Source organism: Dromiciops gliroides, chromosome 6 (genome assembly GCF_019393635.1).
Source record: "Dromiciops gliroides isolate mDroGli1 chromosome 6, mDroGli1.pri, whole genome shotgun sequence".
Taxonomy (NCBI): domain Eukaryota; kingdom Metazoa; phylum Chordata; class Mammalia; order Microbiotheria; family Microbiotheriidae; genus Dromiciops; species Dromiciops gliroides.
The window spans coordinates 121788243-121809457 of NC_057866.1; the positions used below are offsets into that span (position 1 = coordinate 121788243).

Consider the following 21215-nt stretch of genomic DNA (forward strand, 5'->3'; position numbering starts at 1 on the left):
ATTCTTCATTTATATGCATTCTGTGTATTGTCTCATACCAATAATGTGATACAGACAAATATACACATATATGTGTATGTATATATACACAAACATATATATATATATATATATGTATATCTGCTCTACCTGATTACATCTCAAACCACTAATATATTAACATTCTCCTAAGATTGATGTGCCTCTGGCTAATTTTCAACTTGGATAATATAATCATAGCCTGGGTCCAAACTTTCCAGAAGCCCAGTAATTACTGTATTACCACAGTCTCAAAAGCATTCTTGGGCCAGATGCTGACATACTATTAGATATTTCACAATTTTGCCAAGACTGACTGTAAAGCTTTAGTTGACAAATTTTTATAGCACCATTCCTATGAGGAGTTTAAAATTAATTAAACACAAAAATAAACTAATTTATTCTAGATATTTAAGACAACTTTTGGGGCAGTTAGGTGGCACAGTGGATAGAGCACCAGCTCTGGATTCAGGAGTACCTGAGTTCAAATCCAGCCTCAGACACTTAACATATACTAGCTGTGTGACCCTGGGCAAGTCACTTAACCCCAATTGCCTCACCAAAAAAAAAAAAACAAAAACCAAAAAACCCAAACTTTTTATGAATCTAAAAGATAAAAACACATGAAAAAAGTTGATTTATTCAAATCAACATATGTTTATTAAGCCCCTATTACGTGCATAGCACACAGATACAAATTTTAGACTGCCCTCATGGAGCTTACAGTCTAGTAAGGGAATAAGACACATATACAGATAACTATCATATGCAATATTACATGGTAAGTACATCAGAGAGTTGCCAAAGTGCTATTCATTAGATATTCTATCAGTCTAAAATCTCTACTAACCAGCACTTCTATAATTCTCCAATTCAATGTTACTTGATATTTATTACAATGGCCTTGAGGCACTGTAGGATCCTGAAGTGCCTTTTGTATCATGAAGAAGGGATTAAATCATGCTCAGTATTGTTTTAGTATTAAGTGTATTTTATTATAATCTAACTCCTTTGCAAAACTGGTAATCCATGATGGTAACTTTCAATTGCCAGAATATTTAATTACTCCAAATAGCCCTTTACCCAATAATGCCAGATAACAGAAAGTTTACTATATCCATGCAGAAGATGGTATAGAAAAGTAATCAGAAGATATGTGTGCTGATAAATTCATCAGCTTATATCTTTCCGTAGTATTCAGCAAGAAAATCTCATGACACAGTGACTGTATTCCAAATACTCCACAACTTTATTTCCATTTCAGTGATGAATATTGTAGAATTCTTCAAAGCATATTTTCTTTACTGAATCTGTCATTTTCCCATTGTTTCATAGACACGTACTTTCCCAGTATGAAAAGACAATTTTATAGTACTGCTGAATAGATATTTCACATTTGCCTTGGGTCCTTACCACCCAAATAATTCACAAAGTCCAGTTAATGGTCCCTGTCATTTCATATCATTTCATTCCTGTGTAGATTCTGTGGGTCCTTTCTCTGTTTCTAGCCCTTCAATATCTGAGAACTCCGTTTCAATTAATGGTTTCAAGAATTTTTCCACTTTCGTTAGCCTTTGCTTCAACTTCTGCTGCATTGATTCATACTCAGCCAGAATCCTGGCAAACCTTGTTTGTAAGAGGTCTACTGATCCTTCCATTCGTGTGACTTTCTCTTCTAGGTCCTTAGGATCACTTCCTGCATTTGCAATATTTATGTCCAATAGTCCATCCTTCATCAAGATTTGTTTGCCCTTCTCTTCTAGCATGCATTTAGCATCTGGGTATTCAGTTAAAGCTTCCATGAGATCATCTTTTGATAGGCAGAAGAGATCTGAGTATCCGATACTTTTAATATTGGCTGTTCTTCGGTTCCCAGCTTTGCTCCCTTTAATGTTAAGAATGCTAATCTCCCCAAAGTAACTACCATCACTCAAGACCACAAACTGTGTGATCCCATCATCGGCTACCACAGCCAATTTCCCTTCTTTGATAATGTACATCTCCCGCCCAATATCTCCTTTTTTGCAAATGTAATCACCAGGACTGTAGACTTGAGGCTGTAACTTCAAGACTAGTTCCACCAATAGTCCAGCTTCACAATCAGCAAAAATGCGTACCTTCTTTAATGTGTCTAGGTGAACATTGATGGCGATCTCTGCCCTCAGTTTATCTGGCAGATATTTCAAGACTTCCCTTTCATCTACTGTTTTTTTGTTTGTCCATAGGTAGTCAAACCATTTGATAACCCTCTTTTCCATATCTTTGCTTACATTTCGAAAATGCATATACTGTTTTATAGCATCGATTCTTGCTTGAAATTCTGCTCTGGCTGCATTCATATTGGAAATCATGGAGCCGATATTACCAACGATAGTAGCAAAAATTAACACTCCAATCAAGAAGTCAACCACCACAAAGACATACTCAGAGTCCAAAACAGGAGGTGGAGTTTCACCAATGGTGGTTAGGGTTAATGTTGACCAGTAGAGACTATAAACATACTTTCTAGCCAGTCGACCAAATTCAGGGTCATTAACATCAGGATAGACCCATGCATCATTCCCAAATCCAATGGCTTTAGAGATAGAATAGTATACACATGCATTCCAGTGGATGATAATCACAATATACATGACGAGGTTAGAAATCCTAAAGATGTTTGGATAGTTTGTCCTTGTTTCTGTCCGTTGGAAGAATTCAAACATACGTGATATCCTCAGTAATCTGTTTAATCTTACCTCTGGATAGTTCCATCCCAATTTTAAAAATAGCAGATCAGTTGGTACCACTGAGAGAACATCAAGTTTGAATTGTAAATGTGATTTATATTTATCTATTAGTTTAGCCTCGTCTCTTACCAATAATCCTTGTTCCAGGTAACCTAAAATAAAAATGCCAAATCAATTCATTGTTTCTCCTTCTGTAATAGAAGATTCCTATACTATGGTCAAAGGCAAGACTGAATTTAAAGTAAATATAGCAGGGGGTGGCTAGGTGGCTAGGTGGTACAGTAGATAAAGCACCAGCCCTGGATTCAGGAGTACCTGAGTTCACATCCTGCCTCAGACACTTGACACTTACTAGCTGTGTGACCCTGGGCAAGTCACTTAACCCCCATTGCCCCACAAAAAAAACAAAAAAACAAAACAAAAAATAAAGTAAATATACCTTTAGTAATGTAAAATATTCTAGAGATTAACGGACATGTAGTCATATTATTACTCATTTTTTAAACTTAATTTTCACTTGATACTTTTTACAAGAGAAAAAATATGTAAAAGAAATACATAAAAAGGGAAAAGGGTATTAGCAAAAAGAAATGACTAAGATAAGCAAGAAATGGGATAATCAAAACAGAAAAAGTGGAAGGAAAGAGATAACAGAAGGTGAGATCTAATAGGTAAAATATGTCTTTCTCATATTCATGTACTTTTTAATAAGTGATGAGTGCTTTTTCTCCCCTACCCTATACAGCGAAACCAGTCCCATGACTTCCACTAAGATGAACCAAGATATCTTCAAAATGAGCAGAACTATTCTTACTTTTGAGGAAAAAAATAAGTAGGAAATTTTGCCCTCAGGTCTGACATAAGATGGGATGGTGAGGGAAATATGGAAGAAAATTATTTCTGCATACTACACAGCAGCATACTGCACAACCTGAGTCTAAGAGAAAGAAATAAGTCCATGGTTTTACATAGTATGATTATGCCTTTGATTCGGATTTCCTCCCCTCAAATATTGGTTTATAAGCTGATTTTATGTTATTTGTATTGAGAGGTTTCCCCTTATGGTGTAAAAAGTATATAATTAAAAAAACAAAAACACAACATATTTACCTGTTCTCGTTCGTACAAACATGTCAAGAAGATAGATTGCATCGGATAAGTAATCAAAAATAATCCAATATTCTAAGTAATTAGACTGAAGTTCCTCAAAACATGCTCTGTAACAGAAGAGTTTTTATAAGTAAAATAATATAGAGGCTAAGATAGGAACAGAGAAAAACTTTACTAATTTTACTTATATTGGAAATGCTAGTCTAAATTGATGAAATCTGAATCATAAAATATTTAAATTGAGTCATATTTTAATGAGATGACCAGGTAGTGTTGTGGATAGAGTACTGGACCTAGAGTCAGGAAGACCTAAATTCAAGTCTGGACTCAGACACTGACTAACTGTGTGACCCTGGGAAAGTCACTTAATCTCTGTTTGCCTCAGTTTCCTCATCTGTAAAATAGGGATAATAATAATAATAATAGCACTTACCTCCCAGAGTTGTTGTGATGACTTTGTAAACCTTAAAATTCTATATCATTGTTAGCTATTATTATTATTGTTGTTGTTGTTGTTGTTGTTATTTTAAGCAGAATCAGAATGTAAGGATTGGAAGGAATCGTAGCAATCATCAATCTTCTTCCTTTATAGATGAGATCGTATCAGGGGACCTAGAACTTGAAGGGACCTTAGACATTATCTAGTCCAACACCTTCATTTTATAGATTAAAAAAGCTGAGGCTCAGAGATGATAAATGACTTGTCCAAGGTCATACAGGTTAAAAAAACAACACATCAGGACTAGGAGTAAACCAAGGTCATCTGACTGTTGAGCAAGAACTTTTCTCTTTTTATCATATGGCCACCCAATGAACACCTTGCAATAAAGTTGTGGTTCAATGACTGTTGGGAACCATACTATGCTGCCTCAAATGGAAAAACTAAATAAGAAGAAATCAGCTTAAATTAAAGCACGAGATTTTTAGTTAAATATAAGAAAGAGCATCTTGATCATCAGATTGATATAATCCTGAAACAGACTGTCAGGGGAATTTGAGGAGTTCCCCTCCCTGAAAAGCTTCAAGAAAATAGACAGCCCTCTCCTTGAAGTCTTTAGACATTAATCTACCTAAAAATATGAGACTAGATCTGGTGAGTTGTCAGGTACCTTCCAATTGTTTTATTCTTTGAGTCTATAATAAACTATACTAGATACTTTATTAAGTTTTTCTATTTTACATTTGTCACTTTTCAGCATTTTCCCAGAAAAGTGCAACATTTTTTAAAGGTTTGGCACCAACAATCAGTGTTAATCACATGCCTGAATGATTATCTCTTTAAAAAAAAAAAGAAACTCTACCTCAGCATTAAAGTAACTCTAGATGCTAACATGTCTACCCTTGACAAAGAAAGTATAGGATAGAAAATTTGTGGTCTTTCCTTTGAGCTGGGAAGAAAAAAGAAGGGATTTTCTGAAGAACTTTGGGTATTTGGACTTGGTGTATTATGAGAGAAGGTAGAAGAGAATAAGATATATCATAACAGCTAGGCACCTTGCAATGACCATGGTCCAGTTGTACATCACAGGCAAAGTGATACAAAACAGCCAGTTGTAATATGTGTTCCCTGCTGGATCAATAACCATAATTTCTTTCTTCTCACTAGATGGTAATGAGAAATAAAGGGAATGTTAGTAATAAACAAGTATAAATTTACAAATTAAAAATAAGTATGTCCATTGTTCAAAATTTATTAAATGGATAGAAGAGCTATGCAATTCAGCTTAGAAATTTTGCAACAGATAAATTAAATGTATGATGGCAGTGGGTCAGGTGTCATTGGTCCATTTAAGAGCATGTGCCCCACAGGAAACTAACTTTCTGCCACTTTTTGGTTAGGCAAATTCTCTTTTCTTCTTTACTCAAATATAACCTTTTTTAACCTTATAATAACCCTTAAGAAGGCATTTAGGGGAAGCTAGATGGTGCAGTGGATAAAGCATCAGCCCTGGATTCAAGAGGACCTGAGATCAAATCTGGCCTCAGAAACTTAACACTTACTAGCTGTGTGACCCTGGGCAAGTCACTTAACCCTTATTGCCCTGGGGGAGGAGGGAGAAAGCATTTAGAGAATGTTACCTCTTTTTTTTTTTGTGGGGCAATGGGGGTTAAGTGACTTGCCCAAGGTCACACAGCTAGTAAGTGTCAATTGTCTGAGGTCGGATTTAAACTCAGAAACTCCTGAATCCAGGGCTGGTGCATTATCCACTGCGCCACCTAGCCGCCCCGAAAATGTTACCTCTTAATATGAACACAATTTCCCTTTGAGTCAGAGAACTTCAAAGCTCATCAGACTGGCTATTTCTGGGCTAGGCAAACCAGCTCAGCCAGTCATTCACTGACCCAGATGCTTCACTGTCCATTCAGAGCAGAGCTCATAGAAACTTAGCACAAGTTGATTCTTTAAATAAGGCAAAGAAAACCAGGAAGTTTAAGAGGATACAAAGTAGCTAAAAAGCCTGTCTTCCCTCTGTGCTTGTCCTTCTTAAAAGATAGGTGGCAGCAAAGAGCTTTACTATGAGATGCTTCATTTCTGTCCAAGGCCAGATGGTGCTACAGGTCATTGGAACTCTTGGCTCACAAAATCAATTCCCTCCTATCAATCAGAAATCACTTAGCTGAAGGTTTCTGTCCACTCTGAAAGGAAAGTTTTTTAGCCTGTTGCAATATTTTAATTTTTTCCCCTCAGATTTTTATATAAGGTTCTTCCCTTAGGTTTGTGTCTCTTGAGAGGTTTAAATAAGAAACTCTTGATTTGCCTTTCACTAAAAAGGTAACAGCACAAGGAAAAGAATTTGGAACACAGAGGTTTTTTTTTTAATTAATGTAAAAATTTGTTTTTGCATGTAATTTGGGAAAATAAAATTCTAAATTAAAAAAAAGGTAACAGCACTCCAAATTTCCCCTATGAAATTAACAGTATTTTAAAAGTCATACCTGTCTCCAAATATTTATATATAATTTCTCTCTCTTTTTAGTTTTTCCCTTTCATCATAAAACAGATATGTGTAAATGAGCTGAAATACCACAATCCTCTGTAGGTATAAGTCCTCAATATAACCCGATGTCTCATTTTGTAACTTCTTAAAAATATTAAACTATTCATATATAAGCAATGCATGCTTCTACATCATTCAAAAGTTATTTGAGTCTTTATATTTATACTGTGCTTAATTTTCCATCCTAAATTGCTCAAACTCCTTCTGAAAGCTGTGTTTTTTGATTAAAACAAATTCTTTTCCTACTTCTTTTAGGCAATAAAATGCTTCTGTAATACCAGCAATATCTTACATCTTTGGAAAGTTGATATAACTCTTTTCTTACCCACAAAGTACTTTTTTCTACATTTTTCATCATTAAACTGTTCCATATGAATGGAAGAGTGTCTTAGAGGAACAATGTACCTTATACTTGGGCAGCTAGGTGGCTTAGTGGATAGAGTACTGGCCCTGTAATCAGGAAGACCTGAGTTCAAATTCAGTCTCAGACATTTACTAGCCATGTGACCCTGGGCAAGTCACTTAACCTATGCCTTAATCCACTGGAGAAGGAAATAGCAAACCACTCCAATATCTTTGCCAAGAAAACCCCTCAGACAGTGTTGGTGTGCTATGGTCCACGGGGTCACAAAGAGTTGGACACAGCTGAACAATAACACCTTAAACTTACCTAAAGGAAAAGAGGATAAACAGATTAATGAAGGATGAGGAACCAAAATTATCATCCATTTAAGTCACAAAAATAAACTGAGCTACTCTCTTCCTTGGTGGTCCAATGAAATGCCACATGCCTGTTACTATCAATTCTACAATCAATAAAGAAAATCTTTATCATCCAGGTAAATGAAAGAGAGTAGCTCTCAAATTTAATTTAAAACATTCATCAGGTACTTATACTTAAAAAGCACTGCACTAAGTGCTGGATAATGTAAAGTGGTAGATAATCCGTTACTTCCCTCCATTAGTATAATCAGTAGGAAAAATGGGGTTTCACAAGATATGACAGTGAATAGAGGGCAGAGCTCCAAATAGCTGCTCCTCTGTGGAAAGGACTGCCTACTCTCAGTGGTCTGAGGATGGAGGGAGGAGGGATTAGAGACTTAAAAAACAAACAAATAGCAACAACAAGAAGGAAAAAACAAAGAGCCAGGATAAAAGGTTGGAAGAAAAATGTTTTATGGTATAGCAGTCCAGATCTTTTGGACTTTTGCATGGCCTCTTTTCATATGAAATGCTATAGCAGCTTCCATTTGTGTAACTTCAGTTACTCATCCATGTAACTATGTCCATTATATTTGTATTTGCAACTCTCATCTTTTTCATGTCTGCCGAGGACAAATTACCATTATGCAAGGAAGGAAGGAAAGAAGGGAGGGAGAGAGGGAGGGAAAGAAAGGAAGAAAGAAAAACAAAGAAGGAGGGTGAAGAAAAGAAGGCATTTTTGGAATAAGAAACCTTAGTATTCTGTGAGTTAGTTTGATTAAATTATAGCTTTCAAGTGTACATGTTGAAGAAGGGGAAAGAAATAAGTATTTATGTAGTGCCTACTATATAGTAGGTGCTTTTAATAAATATTATCTCATTTAATCCTCATAACAACCCTGTAAGGCAGATACTATTATTTCTCCTTTTTTACAGCTGAGGAAACTGAAGCAAACAGAAGTAAATTCTAGGCCCAGTGCTCCATCCATTGTATCATACCAGCTGCCTCTTTAGAAATGGGTACTTCTCGAGGTTGCATGATATCATTTATCTTGCTGTCTAAAAATAAGAAAAGTATATGCAACTAGCTGTGTTTATTTCAAATATTTTCCATAAAGTACCTAGAACCTTGTGGACTTTCAAGAAATATTAATGAAATTAATGAATAATTATGGCATATCAAAAGAAACTACAGAAAATGCTGTGACTTATTCTCCTCAGGACCAAGATTTCTTCCAGTAAGAAGATGGGTTGGTACATTATCTCCACTCTGAAACTCTTAACACTTAGAGAAAATAAATCTCTATAACCATTGTTTCAAAGATAGAAACACAATAGTAAAAATGTAGTTGAGTTTAGCTTCAATTCACATTTGATCTAACCCTTCCCCCCCCCCCACTAAGCTAGCGTTCTTTAACCTATAGAGTTGGCCTGTGATATATCTATTAGGAATAGTTCATATTTACGTAGCACTTAAGAGTTTACAGGGAAGTTTCTCCCAACAGCCCTGTACGGTAGATAGTCCAATAAATCAACTAGCAGTTTTTAAGCACTTAATATGTGTCAAGGATTAATTAGGCCCCAGGGATACAAAGACAACAATAAAATGGTCTTTGTTTAATATTATGGTCCTTATATTACAAATGGGGAAACTGATGCTTAGGAAATTAAGTGAATGACTAGATCAAAGTCAATAAGAATGTAAATCCAAATCTTCTAAAATAAAATCCAGTGTTCTTAGAATTATACCACAGTGCCACTTCAAATAGGCATCCATCACATTCTCTCAAAAGCAGAGTATCATTGATCTCCATGTTAATAAAGCATGCTTACTCTTTCTTATCTTTACTCTGATCTTCTTTCTTTTTCTCTTTCTCTTTTTCTTTCTCTTTTTCTTTATTCTTTTTCTTCTCTGGATCCTTTTTCTTCTTTTTATCACTAGATTTACTGGAAAATGGATTACATTATGCAATAGCATTAAGATACAAGAAGTTCTGTTTTCTGGAAAACTTCATATCAAATATTTTGGTCAATGAAAAACTTACCTTTTCTTTTCTTTTTTCTTTTTCTTTTCCTCTTTCACCTCTCTAAGAAAGAAAGAATATATCTGTCACATATTCAAATCACATTCAGTCCTAAACTATTTTAACTTGCTTTCTCATCAGCCCATTCCCATTTCCAGAGAGGTCAACCAGAAACAACAAGCATTTGGAGGAGGGGAGGGCAATAAAAGCTATAGTCATAGACATGTGTGATTAGGTAAAATGAATAAGGAAATGTGTGGAAAGGTCAAGAAAGAAGAGTTCTGAAAACAGTTAATTTTATAAACCTAAATAAATAAAGGACATACTGATTTAAAACATGAACTGATCATTATAAATTAAACCAACCATTAAAGAAAAAAATAATTACAAGCAAGATTATCTTTATTATTCAAAGATAGGAGAACTCTGCAGATGTTTTCCTCTAAAGCCTCATCAAGGAGTGGAGGTAATCCTGAATTTTCAAAGGTGGTATTAAGTGACTATAAGATATAGCAGGTTGAGGAAAGGACTATTGCATGTGTAACAGGGTTTACATTTAGTTTTTTATCATAAAGACAGGGATGAGGTTATGGGAAAGGATGAGGCAGGGGAAAATTTTGCATGCAAACCTACATATCTGACCTAGTCCCCTAGCCCATCTTCATGGTCTTTATTTTAAAAAGGACATGTAGTCTGTCATTCCACTCCACTGCTTCCATGGGACTAGGAGTAGAAAGGCTAAATATCCTAGTCTATTCAGTGAAAAGTGAAGAAACTTCTGAGAAACTGGGAGTCCTGGTGGAGCAAATTGATTCTGTGACTGCACACCTGCCCCCTTAGCACTTGGATTGTAGCCTGAGTAGGGCAGAGGGGAGGAAAAGCTATGACTGACCCCAGAAGAGTTTGCTGGCTGCCACAGAGATTCAAAGGTGGGAACCAGCAGGAACAGGGGAAATGGAGCTATGACTAGACAGAAGGAAACAGAAGTGATGTAGGAGGCAAAAAAAGGTTAATAGAAAAACCCAAGACCCAAGCTCTAATTCAGATATTAACTCCAAAAGGGAGTTAGATCCCAGTTAATGGATAAATTATGTTAGGTTCTCGTACCCATAGTGATCAACATCCATAACGGATCAGAACAGGTCAGGTCAAAATAATAATAAAGGAAAAAGACAACCTATAGAAATTCTAATGAAAAATTATTATATTTTGAAACTAGCCATGGGAATCAGAAAGAGACATGTGCAGAAAAGGCCAAATTTGTCCCCAGATTCACCTTATGATGTGTAAACCCCCAAAACACACCTCCACTGAAAAAGGTACCCGCCTCCGGAGTTGGCTTAGGACCCCAGGAACTCCAAATTAGAATAAGCCCCCCCTTGTAACACCTGTAGGTGGAAAATATTATAATGAGTAGGACAGGCCCTCCCTTGTACCTCCCCAAGGTAGAGATTATTATAATGAGACTGATAATCAATTTATCCATACTATAAATATAACTGTCTTTCCTTTCCATATTTGAGAGATACCTTTCCAATATTCTGGTTCTCTCCCTGTGGTCACCCACAGTATTGCAATAAAACTTGAGAAACTGAGTCACTGAGTCTTGTAATTCTTTTGGGATGACTCACAATCGATTGGACTCCAAATTTCCATCCCACATCAGAAGGAACCTCCTAATAGCAGTTAATTTGACAGGAGGCAAATTAAATTCTGCCATCTTCCCTATTTTCACCAAATGCTTACTAAGCCAATCTCAGCATTTCAAACCTGAAAACCCTCTTCTACTTCTTTTTACCATGACACAGGACAAGAATATGGATCAGAGGAGAGTCTACTATTCATTTACAATTGCTACCTTACTGTGTATCGATAAATCACATGACTACTACAAAGTAAATCACCTAAGTCCTATCAAATGAGATTAGTTACAGGAGGCTTCCCTAAGGTTGGGTGGGATGCCAGGACAAAAATGAGAGATTTTCCTATTTTTAAGCGTATTCCAGGTTGTACTCCTAGTTCTATATAGAACATGGAACAAAAAGAGCACACAAGGGCAGGAGGACTCAGGGAGGTCAGAGGGAAGAATAATCTACTCTTCTGTACTTGAAGTACTGTTCTCAGATAAGCAGTGGAAACTACAGCCATTGGAAAAACCCAGGCATGTACACTGAATACCCTTTTGTCATAGCCTTTGGACCTATGACTTGAGCAGACTGCCTAGGTAATCTCAATATGATTTCCAGGGCACTGGGAAACCCTACTTAAGGACAAATAGCTACAGTAATTCATTGACAATGCCTGAGATTATTCCTTTAGGGTTAAAAGAAAATCCCTTTAAATATAAATGTTACCTAAGAGAGACAAGATATTCAGGTAATAGCTAACCTTTCAGTTTCAATCTGTTTATCAGTTCTAAGGCAGAGGGTGTGTAGTATAGATAGGATGGGATTCCAGACATAATGGGGTTTTATTTATTCTCCAGATGAGAACTGAGTCCAGTCCCACCCATAAAGCACTTGAAGGTATACCTAAAAAAAGACTTTAAGGACTAGAGTAGAAATGAGGGAGTGGAGGGAGGGAAAGAATTCACAAACAGATGCAAATAGTAGGGAAGAATAGGACAGTAGCCAGATCAGAATAGCTAGTGGACCAGATAGGCTGGGGGACAAAGGATCTGAATTCAGGCTGTTGATGGCTGCTGTTGAAAAGAAGATAGAGGCTAGCCTGAATCCTAGGTCTGACTGGACTTAGTTCTTAAGGGAGGTTGTAAGAACTCGGTATTGTTAGCTCAGAACACTGGACAGATCTGCTGTGTCCTGATAGAAGCTGATGATGCTGAACTTCTCTGTTACTAGCAAGAACACTATCACCTTCCCAGGTCTTGGCACATAGCAAGTGCTTAATAAATGCTTGTTGATTAATTGATTAAACACCTGACATGTCCAGGAACCCAGGTTTGAAGTATGTCTAAAGATTAGTTAAGGTCTGGGAGAAATAAAGGTATATAACCCACGAAGTGATTATTTTAACCTATTTGGTTTTATTCCTTTTACTTCAATAGGTGTGAATAAAAACTTGTGTTAGCAACTTCCTTATGGAATGCTAATATGATTAGGGCTCGATGAAACCAGGCAGGAAAGGAATAGATCGGTTTTCCTGGTTGGTAGGGGCTGAGCCAAGATTTTAATTGTTTAAATCCACACTGACCACACATCTAGACTAAGGAGATGAGCACTGACATGTCACCTAGACATGGTACATAGTGAAGGGGAAGAAGGAGGATCTTTTTTTGAAGTAGTGCTTAGCCTTTGCCCCCAGTGCCCTGCCATGTTGGATGAATAGAATGCATAACCACCAGGGTTATCGTGGAGTTGCCAGCACCTGGGCCATCCTTCAATGGCTAATTGGTGCAGTGGAGAGAGCACTGGACTTTAAGTCAGGAAGCCCTGAATTCAGATCCTGCCTAAGACACTGTGTGGTCCAGAGCAAGTCACTCAACCTCTTAGCCTCAGTTTTATTATCTGAAAAAATGAAGGGTTGATGTGGGTTTCATGGCCTCTAAGCTCCCTTCCATCTATAAATCTATGATCCTATGATGTCTGAGAAGGTCTCCACATTCCTACAGGGTTAAAGGAATAATAGATGGAGGGGATAGTTTTTGAATCTAGGATGCTTCCCAGCCTGAAGGAACTTCCCAGCCTTGGGAGAACATGAGGTCTCTGGGTACCTGAGATGGGAATTGAAAGGATCAAAAGAGAGAATCAGGATACTGTAAAAGATTTTAGCAGAATGAAGATAGTTTAACTTTCTATAGTTTTTCCTAGTTCTATTCTTCTTACTAAGTGAAGGACCCAAACTGCCACAGAATTCCCAAGACTCTTAACTCAAGGATATTTGCTATAATCTATTATAAACCTAGACAACTCCATAAGAGCCCCTATTTGCACAGAATCCTCCCCTTCTGGGAGAGAGATGTTAAGGGACTTCATTAAATGTGACCCCCCCCCAATGGATACATTGTAACTGTATATGGTTATAAACAACCATAGCTAAAATCTTAACAGCTTGAGCAGTACTTCTGAAGACAGAACAGCTCCAGATTCTGTGCCACTCCTGCCAAGATGATGTTGATCTAAGGACAATCAGCCACACCCAGACATATTGATCTGAATCACCTTCAAGAATGTCATCCTCCAAGCAAAAGACAATTTTATAGAAAATGTAAAAATAATTTGGGCTTTTCCGTTGTAGAACTAGATAAATGACTTATACTATTCACCAGATCCCACTGTGCACTACAGGAGACAGAAAATAAATCTGATCCCCTTTATATTCAAAATGTCATGCTTGCCTAAAGGGTCCACCATACATAACTGGTACAGCTATATCTTTAACTTGGCAATGCATTTCTTTTTTTTTTCTTTTTTTTTTTTTGGTGAGGCAATTGGGGTTAAGTGACTTACCCAAGGTCATACAGCTAGTAAGTGTCAAGTGTTTGAGGCTGGATTTGAACTCAGGTCCTCCTGACTCCAGGGCCGGTGCTCTATCCACCACACCACCTAGCTTCCCCCATGTCAATGCATTTCTTCAAGGAATGACTTATTTTTCTGTGGTGAAAGCAAAATACTTACTGTTCTTTATTGCTGCTGTTGTTAACATTGAAGAGTGCAATGGCACCAGGCAAATACTGACTCCTAGAAACAAGAAAATATAATGAATATACAAAGCAACCATCTGCATAATTGTAAAGACCAGTATAGTAATTTCAGAGAAAAGACAATGAATTTTATAAATCCTTGTTACCAGAATTGTAATTCATGCAAACTGTACCCGGGGCAAATTCTATAGAGTACAGTTGGTGGGGAAGAGGGCCCACAAGGGCTAGGTCAGTAACTCAGATAGTCCCTCACCTTTACCCCCTGAAGGGTTGGAAGAGAGGGTGGCTCTCTCAGAAGATGGCTCAGTGAGGGGAGCAAAGGCAGTCATTACTAGAAGGAGTACCATTCCCCCCACCTCTGATGTCACTCCTGGGCAAAGCCCCTTCCTAGCTAAGGCTCTGCTTGTGTTACCTTCATTGATTAAAGATCCTTTTCCACACACTTATGCACTGGTGGAACTATGAATTGCTCCATACATTCTGGAAAGAATGACTTGGAACTACCCTCCAAAGGTCAGTAAGTGAATTCCTTTTGACCCAGTGTCACCATTAAAAGAGATAAATGTATCCCAAAGAGATAAAAGATCAATATTTGAAATATATATATATATATATATGAATGTGTGTGTGTATATACATACATACATATATATATATATAAATAGAAGCAAAGAATGGAAATAAAGTGGGTATCCATCAATTGGGAATTGATGGACTAAATAATGGCATATGATTTGAATAGAATAGCATTATTGTGCAGTAAGATATGACAAAAGGGACAGATGCAGAGATGCCTGGGAAGACAAGATTTGAAATGAGCAGAACTAGAACAATTTACAGAGACTGCAAAGAAAAACAACTTTGGGAAACTTAAGAATTCTGGTTAATAAAAATGACTAATCACAGCTCTAGAAGACTGATGATGAAGCATGTTTCTCACCTTTTGGCATCAAGGTGATGAACCTAGAATGAGATTTATATCTTCAGATATCATCAGAGTGTGAATTTCTACTGCTTGACTTATTTGTTGTAACAAATATGTCCCTTGTAAGGGACAGTTTTCAATGGTGGCTGCCTGGGGTGGGGTAGGGTAGCAGTACATACTTGGGGAGAATTAGAAGGTAACTATAATGATATTTTTTATTAAATAAACATTTTTATTTATAGTTTTGGGGTCCAATTTTTATCCCTCTTTTTTTCCCTTCCCTCCCCCCACCCTGAGGCAGCAATCAGATATGGTTTTATATGTATGATTATGTAAAACATTACCACATTTGATATTTTATACAAGAAAACTTGCTTAAAAGAAAAAAATGAAAAGAAAGCAAAAAATAGCATGTTTCAGTGTTCCATCAATATCAGTTCTTTCTTTGGAGGCGGATAGTATGTTTCATCAATAGTCCTCTGGGATTGTCTTGGATCATTGTATTATTGAGAATAGTCAAGTCATTCACAGTTCTTCCTCCTCAAACAATATTGCTGTCTCTGTGCACAATGTTCTCTTGTTTCTACTCACTTCACTATACATCATTTCATACATGTCTTTCCAGGCCTTTCTGAAGTCATCCTGCTTGTCATTTCTTATAGCACAATAATATTCCATCACCATCATATACCATAGTTTATTTCATCATTTCCCAATTGATGGGCATTCATTTGATTTCCAATTCTTAGCCACCCCAAAAAGAGCTGCTATAAATATTTTTGTACAAATAAGTCTTTTTCTCTTCTTGGGATGTCTTTGGGATATAAACCTAGCAGTGGTATTGCTAGATCAAAGGGTAAGCAGAGTTCTATCGGTCTTTGGACATAATTCCAAATTGCTCTCCAGAATGGTTGGATCTTTTCACAACTCCACCAACAGTGGATTAGAATCCCAGCTTTCCAACATCCAGCTATTGTTCACTCACAGATGCTATTTCCTAGGAAGTAAGGTCTATTGGAAAGCAGCTAGTAATTAAGGGAAAATAGTATTTACCCTCTAATGACACAATTCCTTTAGGACTCTGAAAGCCCAAAGCAAGAATCTTCAAGGTAGAGTGTTTAGGTTCTTGGATAAAATGATTATTTGGTGATGTTCATATTATACTATGGAACATTTAGACATGAGCAATTTTCCAGGGTCCACACAGTAGGGAACATCAGGAGAACAATCTACCATGGATATTCTACAAGGGCCAGGCTATGCTGTGTAGGTGGTGAGATCCTGACTCATCCTTTAAGAGATATGTGCAAACTATATTGCTCACCTCTGTGAAGATGTTCCTTCCTTTTCATGGGAGTTACTTCTGAAAGCATCCCCACCTTGGTGGTTTCCATGCTCCATTGTAGAGGCGCTGTCATCATCATCATCATCATCAGAGAGTGAACTACATTCCAACGGCATACAGAGATATATTAGCCTAACACAAAGAATTCTCCCTTATTCTCTCACTCCTATCCTACCAGTTCCCACACAACCAACATTTTCCATTGATGTTTAGTGAGACTCACATGGTATCTATACATATGTATGTGTACGTATATGTGTATATATGTGTGTGTGTGTGTATAAATGTATATAGTATACATTATATACAGGGGGAGAGTTTTTGCTCTATTACATGCTAGTAAAAATATAAAAGAAGAGACTCTAAGACTAGATCTTCAGTAGATCAGTGTTTTGGATATAATAGTAATGTTTTACCCATCGAAAAAATGTGATGTCTGGGCTGTTGTATCTTGACTGATGCTATCGAGTAGCACAAGCGAACTGGATATAAAATGGAGAGTACCTTCCATCCACTTACTGCTTAGTCTGAAAGGGATTGTACACCACATTAAAAAAAATAGGTGCACTATTAGTTCACAAGATCATTAGTTCATCAATGGGGCTCCCTCCTTTCAACAATACAGATTACAACCCGTCAGGTCCTGATCATCTTGTACAACTTTTAGCTACATTCTCCCCTAAATATTCCATGGGGGATCAGTTCAACATACTGGAGGCCTTCTTCTACATCTTTTGCCATTGAATGGATGACAGCAGAGCATACAGGCTATTCATTGGGTGTCCTATGCTCTCACTCATACTTAGCTCATCTTTTTATTGCAAGTTACATACTTCTCAAATGACATCCTTTCTTTAACCATTTACTATATCTGCTTCAGTGTCCATGAATGTACCTTTTCAGAAATATATCTATGTCAGTGATATCTGTCTAAATCATAAACAACCTCCTAGAAGGGAGGGATCTTGCCTATTGACTGGAAAGTGGTTGACACATATAGGCTCTTATAAAAAGTAAAAAATATCATTCACTTAGAAGTGCCAAGGTTAAACTGAGCATATTTAAGGTAAAGAGCATTATTAAACATGATTAGCTTTTAGTTACCTGCAACCTCCATTTTCTATCCGTCTTAATTGCTTTTCGGTGTCTTGTACAATCACCTTGGGGATGTTCGCATAGGAGTGCTGAGTGCTGACCACATTTCTCTTTAGGCTTAACATTTTAGTATCTAATGAGAGAAGAATCATTATTATGACCAAATCATGTTTTCACAGCTTTTCATATGGATGCAGAGTAGGCAGTAACTCATACATTTTTGGACATGGCCTATGTGGGAAATTCTTTTGCTTTACTATTCATGGATGTTACAAGAGTTTTCCTTTCCTTTTCTTCTTAAGTAGGGGGCAGCAGGGGAGATAGAGAAAATAAATGCTTGTTAATTAAAAAATATATTTTAAAGAGAGGCATTAGTAACTAAGAAAAATTGTTATTTTTCATGGACATGTATAATCTACCCATTACTACATAACCTTATGCATCACATCCAAATATTTAATACTCTAAGTTTCTGAAATGTAAATAGTGACTTTTCTGAAACAAGTATTTCAAAAGTATGCTTAAATTAGCCTTAGTTATAGACTTAACCTTATCATAAAAATTCTCATTCTACTATCATTCTGAATAAAAGTAATCACAATGAACCTTCTCAAACAAATCACTAATGTGGGTTTGGCCAAAGTCCCAAGGGCCTTCTTTTATAGAGAGCAGTGTGGTTGGCCATTCCCAAATGGTTCTCTTGGGCAGATACTGAAAATTGCCTGATCCTGAGATTGCCCAATAATAACAAGGCAGAGTAGTTCTTCAAGTTGCCATGTTGTTCCATTTCTAAGATTCAGTTTAGCTTTTCATTTCCATCCAAAAAAACTTCATAATTATAAGGTATTTTACAAGTTACAATAATATCTACATACTTAATCTTGTTTGATCCTCCCAACAACCCTCTGCAGGGCAAAAAAAAATATTATTTCTATTTAATGGATGAGGAAAAAGAGGTTCAGAAAAGTTTAATGAATTGAAGGACATAGATTTTTTGAATCCAAATTTAGTGGTTTTTTTTCACTATTCCATACTGTCTGTCTATGTGAGTATACATAAAATAAAATAAGTGGGGAAAGATTCAATTTCAAACTCCTTTTTGACCAAAAAACAGATAATATTTATGAAGCTAAATAATCATCTTTCCTCAAGTATTCCTGACAGATGGCCAACCAGCTTCTGTATGAATACTGTTAGTAATGGGGAGTTTACTATCTTAAGAAATACTTTTATTGCTGACCAACTTTAATGGATAGAAATTTCTCCCTTATATTGAGTTAAAATCTACTTTTTTGAATTTTCTACCTGTTGGATCCACTTCTTTTCTCTGGATAACTATTAAAAAAAACCTTCCTTTTCTACAGGCACTGTTTCTTCCAAGTAAGATTTCTCTGTGTGTAGAATGTCTCTCAAGTCTCAACTTCTCTCCAGAATGGTTTCAACTTTCTTTTCTCTGATAGTCACTTAATCACTTACTATGGCCCAGATACTGTTGTAAATGCTGGGGGTACAAAAAAGGGCAAAAACAGTCTCTGCCCTCAGGGAGCTTACATTCTAATGGGAAGAGAAAATCATTAGCCACAAAGTATATTCAGAATAGATGGAAGAATCTAAGAGGAAGTCACTGGTCCTGGACCAGGAAGGGACTCTGAGAGATAGTGGGATTTGAGCAGAATCTTGAAGGAGGCTAGGGAAACTAAATGGCAGAAGTAAAGAAACATAGCATTTCAGACCTAGGGGACAGCCAGTGCAAAAACATGAAAACAGGAGATGGAGTATCATGTATGAGAAACCACAAGTAGATCTACAGAGATTTTAATATAGAATATGGATTCAAAATCCAGTGTGAATTTTTAAAGTGTGCAAAAAGTCTTGAAAGGTAGTGTAGAAAATGGAAAAAATCCTTTGCAGTGACAGAGAGTGGACCTGACAGGATGTGCAGGTAGTAAAAACCCTGAAGCCAATTAAGCACAAATCAGCTTATCTTCAGAGACTTCTCCCCCTGAGCCATTTGGAGATTTATGTCCTTCCAGGGATATCCTTATTTGCTAGCATGCAAGAGATTCTGTCTCATATCCCCAACATTCCTGAGCCATTTGGTAGTTTATGGACCTTCCAAGAGATATCTTTATCTGCAAATAATCCCCTCTTTCATATCTCCCCTTATCACATTATTTGCTCTCAAGGCTTAAACTGTCATCCTGATTTATATTGTGCAAAATGCAACAAAGAACATCCTGCGGTGGACCAGAAACCAGGAACCAGACCTGACTGACAGAGCAATAAACCTTTTAGTCCAAACTAGATACCCTAGTGTCTCTGCAAGAGTGGCAAATCCCATTTACACAAACATCTCAAGCCTGAAGCCATAAATCCTAAGGAACTGCTGACTCCAAAAAATATTGTGACTCTATTGCTTAAATGCTCCCCTCCCCTGAGTTATAGTGAGCTACTCTCCTGAGAAGCTCCCATGCATCCATGCATGCTTTATTTTGCTGGGCAGAATAATAAACAGGTGCTTGCCTTACTCAGTTGTCCCTCATTCTGCTTCATGGAGCACTGTCTGTTTTTTTTTTTTTTTTACATCCCTTTCTCTGATCCTCAAAGAACAGTCTGTTTGACTTCTCCTTGCCCTGGTTCATGGGAAAATAGTTTTCTCACTCTGTTTGCTGTGGGAACAGTTCTCTTTTTAACAGTTCAAAGGATCCAGAGCTTTAAATGCCAAACACAGGAGTTTATACTTTTTTTTTTTGGTGGGGCAATGAGGGTTAAGTGACTTGCTCAGGGTCACACAGCTAGTAAGTGTCAAGTGTCAAGTGTCAAGTGTCAAGTGTCTCAGATACTCCGAAATCCAGGGCCAGTGCTTTATCCACTGTGCCATCTAGCTGCCCCTAGGAGTTTATACTTAATCCTGGAGGTAATAAGGAATCACTGGAAATCACTGAGCAGGGAAATGACATGGTCAGACCTAAACTTGTTAAAAATAACTTTGGAAGCTAAGTGGATGATGGATTATAGTGGGGAGAGATCTGAGGCAAGGAGACTATGATATGGTTGTGTTTCTGCCCATGCCAAATATGTATTATGTAGTCACAAAGTATAGGTTGGTTTTTGTCCTAGAGAAAAATGTGGTATGGGGAGGGGGTTGGAATCTACCCTTCAGCTTATTAGGCAGAAGGATTTAAAAAAAAAAAAGGATGGGAGTTTTTCAAGGCAAAAATAAAGAAGAAAAAAGATTGGAAGAGGAGAGGGCCATACTATACAGTGTTACACAGTTGTAGGTTCTGTGAAACAAAGGAGGAAAGATGATAAAATTAAAAAAAAAAGACCATCATAGACTTGCTCACTCAAACTGAAGGCAAGGAATGTTTCTGGCAGTTAAGGATGTTAGAGAGCCAAGGGAACAAAAAATAAGGGCAAGAATGGACCACCAAAATGCCAACTCTGCTTTACTTTTTTTTTCCTGAAATCTCAGGGCATGGGGAGGGAATAGCATAGAAGGCACACTCCTTTGATTCATTCATGTTTTGACATTTGTTCATTATTTATTAAAAGTCTGATATTTGTAAGCCATGAGAGAACAAGGCTGTGAAGGAGTTGGTGAGTTA

At 37.0% G+C, this 21215-nt stretch overlaps 1 protein-coding gene across 1 annotated transcript in view; it reads right to left on the minus strand.

Moving 5' to 3' along the window:
* Nucleotides 1–1335: 1335 nt before the first annotated feature.
* The window catches only part of CNGA1 (cyclic nucleotide gated channel subunit alpha 1), a 45414-nt gene continuing 25534 nt past the window's right edge, over nucleotides 1336–21215 (minus strand). Inside the window, exons 2-10 of the mRNA XM_043972642.1 lie at nucleotides 17617–17740; nucleotides 16492–16611; nucleotides 14217–14279; nucleotides 9604–9645; nucleotides 9392–9505; nucleotides 7613–7615; nucleotides 5352–5459; nucleotides 3858–3964; nucleotides 1336–2899 (exon numbers count right to left, since the gene is read on the minus strand). Of these exons, the coding sequence (XP_043828577.1) occupies nucleotides 1485–2899; nucleotides 3858–3964; nucleotides 5352–5459; nucleotides 7613–7615; nucleotides 9392–9505; nucleotides 9604–9645; nucleotides 14217–14279; nucleotides 16492–16611; nucleotides 17617–17732 (2088 nt within the window). The 5' untranslated portion in view covers nucleotides 17733–17740 and the 3' untranslated portion in view covers nucleotides 1336–1484. The remainder of the gene's footprint in view (nucleotides 2900–3857; nucleotides 3965–5351; nucleotides 5460–7612; nucleotides 7616–9391; nucleotides 9506–9603; nucleotides 9646–14216; nucleotides 14280–16491; nucleotides 16612–17616; nucleotides 17741–21215) is intronic.